Genomic DNA, 8049 nt, shown 5'->3' on the forward strand with positions numbered 1-8049 from the left:
GGAGGGGAGGGGCCGAGGAGGAGTAGCCGTAGAGGAGGAGGAGGGAGAGGAAGGGGATCGAGAGGAGGAGGAGCGGGCGGACGGGGAGGAGGGCGCGGGGCTTGGCATCGGCGGGCATGGCGGCGACGGGGAGGGAGGGGCGCGTGTTAATGTGGCGAGGCGGTGGGCGCGGGTTGGAGGCGGTGGTTTTGTTCTGTTGGATAGAAGAATTACGTGGGAGTTGGGGGGCGTGGGTCGGCCGGGCGCGGGCCTCTCGGTCGGATCGAATGACGACCTCGACGCTGCGACGTCGGAGACCGCGAGCTGATGCTCCTCTGTGGCACGCCGGCGCTGCGTGTTCTTCTTCAACTCCATCACAGCGCCGTCCTGGAGGATACCAAGCATTGACAACGAAAGTACTACTACTATGCATCTAGTTGATTTTTACGTGATTATGTGCTTAGAACATTATTTGATCATAAAGGAACCCCTGCCAGCTGTGTGGGGTTCTACTTACTTGCCCTGACGCCTAAACATTATTTGCGAAGATGGACAGATCTATTGTAAAAGTTCAGCAGTACAAAAGCTTTTAGGTTTTAACCGATTGTCCCACACTGTCTATTGCTGGTTGGAAGCAACGATGTACTCCCTCTGTAAAAGAAGATATATGATCGTTCAGATCATACTTTAATGATCCAAACGTAGCTAATAGACTGGTGATGAGGACATCAATACTATTGTTACACCCACAACCTCTGTTGCTATACATACTGGACCAATTACTAGAGCTCGTGCACACCAATTAAATTATCAGGTACTTTCGTTTCTTGGTAATGATTCTAATGTTCATGAGAATATGATGCTACCTAAATTGGATACATTTGTTTTGCTTACAAATGAAGGGCCTAGCTTGGAGAAGCATGAACATTGGAGCAAGAACAAGCATGGATATGATGACATGTGCAAGGGAAACAAGAACGGAGTTACAAGTGATGATTTTGGGACGTTGAAGCCACCATAATGAGTGCATGAAGCCTTGGACGAAATATACAAGATGCTACTTCATAACTTTCGTCCAGAGCCTATTCTAGGTGATGCGTCACCTTATTATTGGGCCAGGCCCATGTAATTTTGAAATACTTGAGTATAGGCTGTTTTAGAGTCCGTATGTGTGGGGAAACAAGAGATAGGGTTGGTTTCGGACCCCTTCCCCAAGGGCCACGAAATTCCCCCCTCTTCCTCCATATATACAGCCCTTAAGGCATCGTTTAAACTTTGGGTTTTGTTTAGATTAAAAGTTTGTCATAGCTGCAACTTCGCATACTTCGTTTGTGTTCAACGACCAGACCAAGACGTCACAGAACCCCACCTTGATCAATAAAGCTTTCATCTTATATTCGCAATATCCAGATTGCAATCTTAGTTTCTTGCTTGTTCTTTATTTGCCCGCATGAAATAGACCCTCATGGTCAGGTTGATCGTGCTCCGGCGTGGTCAATAACCTCTCGGAGTTGGTTTAACGATTGCTAAGGCGCGACGTCCTCGCACGTATGTAGTCGGATCGTCAAAGTCTACTCCTCCGAAACGATAATCACCATCTCATCCAAAGACGGGACACCTTTGCCTCTATCAAGTGGTATCAGATTTTCAGGTTGCTCGGTGAGATTTTACAGTTCTTCGTAGTTTAGATCGAGTCTGTTCTTCATACCTATAGTCCACGAAAAAGCCACAAAAAAAATTAGGGTTAGTTCATCATATCCGAACCAGTCTGAGCCTTTGCATAGTCTTTTCAGTATTTTGCTTTCTTGAATTTGCGGTTGCATCGTCGTGTCAAGTTGCTGGTCTTAGCGTCTAGTCCTTTAGAGTTTCGAGTTCTGTCACAGTTTGTCACGCCGCCGCCGCTCCATCCTACCACCGCTGCCATATACCATCACCGCTGCCATATACCATCACCGCTACCATATACCACCACTGTTGCCATATACCACCACCGCTGCTATATCCTACCATCGTTGCCATATACCACCATATATCCACCACCAATCCGAGTTCTTTTTATTTAGGTTTGTTTTCGAGATCCATCTATTTTTCCGATCGTGTTTCCTTGCCTGAGTAGGTTTCGGGGAAAAAAGAGTCCGGAAACCACCCTTCGTTTAGGCCCAAAATTTTCCAAAAACGCACTCGACAAAAAAAATTATGGCTATCCTATTTTTAGGTGTTTCCAATCGTATTGAGACAATCGCCGTTATAGAAAGTATTTTTGAGCCGTTTCCAGTTTTTGGGTCCGGGCAGTCTAAAAAAAAACTGGTCGCAAAAATTTAGTGTCTATCCTGTTATCTTGACTTGGGAAAAGTTTTGAGACACTCGCCATTATAGTGATTTTTCGGCAAAAAAAAAGGAGCGCAAAAAAAGCCAAAAAAAATTCAGAGTGTGCTCTTCCCTTGTTTCTGTGCAGCGCCGTGATTTTGTTAGTGTTCTAGGCTCGCGTCTCTAGCACGGTCTAGCCTAGGACCAGCACAGTACCGTCGTTGAGCGTTTATTCAACTTTGCATCTCTGAATTGATTATTGCTGACCCTTTTTGCTACCATATTATAAGCCTTCCCAGCTCCACAGACATCTACGTCGTGCGTTTGACTCTCCCTGGTAATCGCTCTATCCAAGCTTTAAGAGTTTTGACTACAACGGTTGCCGATCACCACCTGCTGCTGGGTAAGAATTGGTAAAATTTTGAGAATCGCTTGAAGGATTTGTGACACACCACCATCACCACAATTTCCTAGTAGTCTGTAGGATCATATTCTTTTGTGTTTCTATTGCTGCTAACCATCGCAGGATCACAAGCCGATGAGACTGATTGAGAGAACATGACGAACAAGCAGCTACATGATAAGTTTTAGGAAATGATGAGTGGATAGGGGCAAGATGTGCTAAACAGATTTAAAGAGGTCATGGAGAAGATAGATGGCATTGAGAAGTTATTCGAGACAAAGTTGGATAACAAGTTTAATGAATTGCTCAAGCGTCTTCCCCAACCACCACCGGCTGCACCTGTCGCACCTCTACAACAACAACAACAACATATCCAACGCCGCCTTCCAAATCAAGTGGGACGAGCACAACGCGTTCCAATTGAGACTGGTCAAAATTTTGGTGCCGCTGCACCTACTGTTGACGCTTCTTTGGCTCCTGCTACAGCGCCGCTGGTGCCGAGGAGGATGACGATTATGCGGGTGATTATGAGGATGAGGTTGATCAAAATTAGAATTACGTGCAGCCACAGCACCACCACCAGCAGGTCGACCTCAGGTATATATTCGCAACGGTAGGCCAGCACCAGCACCTCAGGTACGAGATAATGACCATATTCCTAAACTGAAATTGAATATTCCACCATTTGAGGGTAGATATGTTCCTGATATATATCTTACATGGGAGTTAGAAACTGAACAACATTTTACATATTTACAATATCCCGAGGAGAGACAGGTTGCTGCTGCCGCCGTTTATGCTTTCACTAGTTTTGCATGTATATGGTGGTCTAAACATTATAGATTATATCCTATTCCAGCTACTTGGACTGCTTTGAAAACTGCTATGCGTACTCATTGGGTTCCACCATATTATCAACGTGAACTACTTCAAAAACTGCAGCGTTTGAGATAAGGGAAAAATTCTATAGAAGAATATTATCAGGAATTACAAACTGGCAATTAGATGTGGTATTGTTGAGGAGATTGAAGCTATGCTTGCGCGTTTTATGTGTGGTTTAAATAGAGAGATTCAGACCATTCTAGAGTATAAGGAGTATAATAATATCACTCATTTATTCCATCTTGCTTGTAGAGCTGAACCTGAAGTGCAGGATCGACAAGCATTGGCGCGAACTAACTTTTTTGCAGGTCGACCTTCATCATGGATACCGCGTGCATCTTCTACTTCCACTGCACCAGCACCTCCATCAGGTTCCACCTCCAGCTGTGATACAAGAAAGCAGGCACAACCACCACTATCTGCCAAGAACACACCTGTTGGGCCTGCACAAAGCTCTTATTCTTCCATGGCATCAACAGGGCACACAAGTGATATTATTTGTCTTCGTTGTAAGGGAAGAGGACATTATGCGCGAGAATGCAAATCTCAGCGTGTGGTGACTGCCACTGAGGATGGTGGGTATGAGTCCGCTAGTGACTATGATGAGGAGACTTTGGCTCTTATTACAAGTGAAGAACACGGTAGAGATGATTCTGATCATGAGACACAATACATGGCTCTTGAAGATGTTGACATGTATTGATGTTTAGTTGCTCAACGTGTTTTGAGTGTGCAAGTTACACAAGCTGAGCAAAATCGAAGGCATAATTTGTTCCATACAAAGGGAGTTGTGAAGGAACGTTCTGTGCGTCTCATCATAGATGGAGGGAGCTGCAACAACTTGGCTAGCATGGAGATGGCGTAGAAGCTATCTCTCACTACAAGACCACATCCACATCCTTACTACATTCAATGGTTCAACAACAGCGGCAAGGTTAAGGTAACGCGTGCTGTTTGTGTGCATTTTAGTATATCTACATATGTGGATTATGTTGATTGTGATGTGGTACCTATGCAAGCATGTTCCTTATTACTTGGTCAACCATGGCAATTTGATAAAATTTCTGTACACCATGGTAGAAACAATCAGTATACTCTTGTTCATAAGGATAAAAATATTACTTTGCTTCCTATGACCCCTGATTCCATTTTGGAAGATGATATTAATGGAGCTAATAAAGCAAAACAGGAGAAGAATAAGAGTGAAAATCAGATTGTAGCAAAATAATTTGAGCAACAAATGAAGCCTAATAATAAACCACTTAGTGTTGCTTCAGAAATTAAATTGAAAAGTGCATGTTTATTTGCCACCAAATCTGATATTGATGAGCTAGATTTCAGCAAATCTGTTTGCTATGCTATTGTGTGCAAAGAGGCATTATTTTAATTCGAGGACGTGCCTTCCTCTTTGCCTCCTGTTGTCACTAACATTTTGCAGGACTTCACTGACGTCTTTCCACAAGACGTGCCACCGGGATTACCGCCTATTCGAGGGATTGAGCATCAGATTGACTTAATTCCCGGTGCTTCACTGCCAAACCATGCGCCATACCGTACCAATCCAGAGGAGACAAAGGAGATTATGCATCAAGTATAGGAGCTTCTCGACAAAGGTTATATACGCGAATCCCTTAGTCCTTGTGCTGTTCCTATTATTCTAGTGCCGAAAAAGGATGGTACCTCGTGTATGTGTGTTGATTGTAGATGCATTAATAATATTACTATTCATTATCGTCATCCTATTCCTAGGCTAGATGATATGCTTGATGAATTGAGTGGCTCCACAATATTCTCCAAAGTTGATTTGCGTAGTGAATATCATCAAATTCGTATGAAATTGGGGGATGAATGGAAAACAACATTTAAAACTAAGTTTGGATTATATGAGTGGTTAGTCATGCCTTTTGGGTTAACTAATGCACCTAGTACTTTCATGAGATTAATGAACGAAGTTTTACGTGCTTTCATTGGACAATTTGTGGTAGTTTACTTTGATGACATATTGATTTCTACCAGATCTTTGAAGGAACATTTAGAACATTTACGTGTTGTTTTTATTGCTCTATGTGATGCACGTTTATTTGGTAACCTTGGGAAGTGCACCTTTTGCACCGACAGAGTGTCTTTTCTTGGCTATGTTGTTACTCCACAGGGAATTGAAGTTCATAAAGCCAAGATTGAAGCTATTGAGAGTTGGCCGCAGCCCAAAACGGTCACACAAGTGCGAAGTTTTCTTGGCCTCGCTGGATTCTATAGGCGTTTTGTGATAGATTTTAGCACCATTGCTGCACCTCTCAATGAGCTTACAAAGAAGGATGTGCCTTTTGTTTGGGGTACCTCATAGGAAGAAGCCTTCACGATGTTGAAAGATAAGTTGACACATGCTCCTTTACTCCAACTTCCTGATTTTAATAAGACATTTGAGCTTGAATGTGATGCTAGTGGAATTGGATTAGGAGGTGTGTTATTACAAGATGGCAAACCTGTTGCATACTTTTCTAAAAAATTGAGTGGGCCTAGTCTGAATTATTCTACTTATGATAAAGAATTATATGCTCTTGTTCGGACTTTAGAAACATGGCAACATTATTTATGGCCCAAAGAATTTGTTATACATTCTGATCATGAATCTTTGAAACATACTAGTCGAATGCCCGTGCGTTGCCACGGAATAATAGACTTTGACATAGAGACATTAACTAAGACATCATTATAACTAAAGATCGCTATAATTCTAAAAGCATACAGACATCGATCAAAACTTAGACATGTCAATTAGACAAATTATATCCGTGTAGTCCTATGCAGAGACCATATGGTCACCAGAGTGATTGCATCCCGGTGGTGGCTTAGTTATGCTTTCATATATATCAGCCAGTGAAAGACCTCGCAGTCTCCTATGTTTGGGCTCGGTCTAGTAGCTATCATACGCCTTACATTACAAAAAAGAAAAAACGTAAGAATCACCAGATCATAGCTCTAGAAAAAGGGAAAATTTTGTTTTTGCCACTCTAGATTTTGCCAATTTTTCTTATGCCACTCTAGATTTTGACATTTCACTTTTGCCACTCTTAGTTTTTGACAATTATCACAATTGCCATTCTGTCGCAAAAGAAAAATAATTTTATTTCATTTTTTCCACTCTTAGCTTTTGACAATTATCACAATTGCCACTCTGAAAATTTTGTTTTTGCCACGGGAATGGCAATTATGATAGTTGTCAAAAACTAAGAGTGGCAAAAGTGAAATGTCAAAATCTAGAGTGGCATAAAGAAAATTGGCAAAATCTAGAGTGGCAAAAACAAAATTTTCCATGCCAACCTTGATTCTGGATTGGACTGGGATTTAGTGTCACTGACTTTGAGTGCATCATTACATCCAAAGTCAGTTGCAGTTAACTCACTGAATCCGCATCCTTCTAGACCATGATCTTGTCTCATATAGGAGTCGATTCTTTGAAATCTTGGAAAGGTTTTCGTTGATCTTGTCTCACATTGGAGTAAAAATAGTTAACAAAATACGCAACATAGGTTAATTGTAGACTTTTATTAATCTGAATAGTGAAGGTCATGTTTACATAAATAACTAAATAGAGGATTAAGTCAGCCAATTCCATATGTTCTTTCATGCTTGCTCTCTGGAAGTCTGACCACCTTATCTGCTGCAGGAAAGGCTACCGCGATTCTTTTGTTGAGAAACATCTCACTATATTGTAATTCATGCCCTACCCCACGGGAAGTCTGGATACATGTATATAGCAACCAGATCACTGCAGGTGCTGGGAAAGTGATGGTATATAAATCAACCTAATTACAAAGCCAGTCCACAAAAGTATATTACATCTTTAGAGGAGTACTTCCTTACAAGTCCAATGTTATTAGATATCAAGTAATTGAACATGGATAACATAGTCCATCACACAAAGATTATTGTTAGAAGGATAAACGATATATGATGGTAAATAGCCCTCATTCAATTGGCCATAAAAATTCACAACCTAGAAAACGCTCCAGCATCCTCCATGTTCGATTAAGACAGTCCAGCAAACACTACCATCCTTGGTGTGAAGCTAATTTACTTGCTAATAAAAGAAAACCTTATGTTAAAAATAACACCTTTCTTCACCATGTTCCATAGTTGTGCTAAGGAGAATGTATTTTATGCCTTACCTCTTTTCGTTGGACCCAAACACATGCACTTTTCTGATCTATACATCCAGTGAGCACATTAGAAGAACATATCAACAGAGTTCAGAATATATGGTAGCAATTGGAGTTGGATACAGGCAAGCATCTATGATGACAAGGATGGAGCTAAGTGTACATGTACAAATGATACCTGGTTTGCTCAGCGGGAGCAATGCTGTTGGAATTTCAGATTTGTTGTCCTCGTCTCCTAAAGGAAGAAGCCGTTTGTGTCGCATCCGACAGCCGTGACTGGCAAGCAAGCACATGGCCAGCAACCGACGAGGGAGGAAT

The 8049-nt window shown here is 41.9% G+C and overlaps 1 protein-coding gene across 1 annotated transcript in view; it reads right to left on the reverse strand.

Annotated features, from left to right (window-relative positions):
• Positions 1 to 236, reverse strand: part of LOC119338939 — a 2279-nt gene extending 2043 nt beyond the window's left edge. The window contains exon 1 of the mRNA XM_037611144.1: positions 14 to 236. Coding sequence (XP_037467041.1) covers positions 14 to 118 — 105 coding nt within the window. The 5' untranslated portion in view covers positions 119 to 236. The remainder of the gene's footprint in view (positions 1 to 13) is intronic.
• Between the last annotated feature and the right edge of the window lie 7813 nt (positions 237 to 8049).

The sequence above is a fragment of the Triticum dicoccoides genome, chromosome 7B, assembly GCF_002162155.2.
Source record: "Triticum dicoccoides isolate Atlit2015 ecotype Zavitan chromosome 7B, WEW_v2.0, whole genome shotgun sequence".
NCBI classification, from domain to species: domain Eukaryota; kingdom Viridiplantae; phylum Streptophyta; class Magnoliopsida; order Poales; family Poaceae; genus Triticum; species Triticum dicoccoides.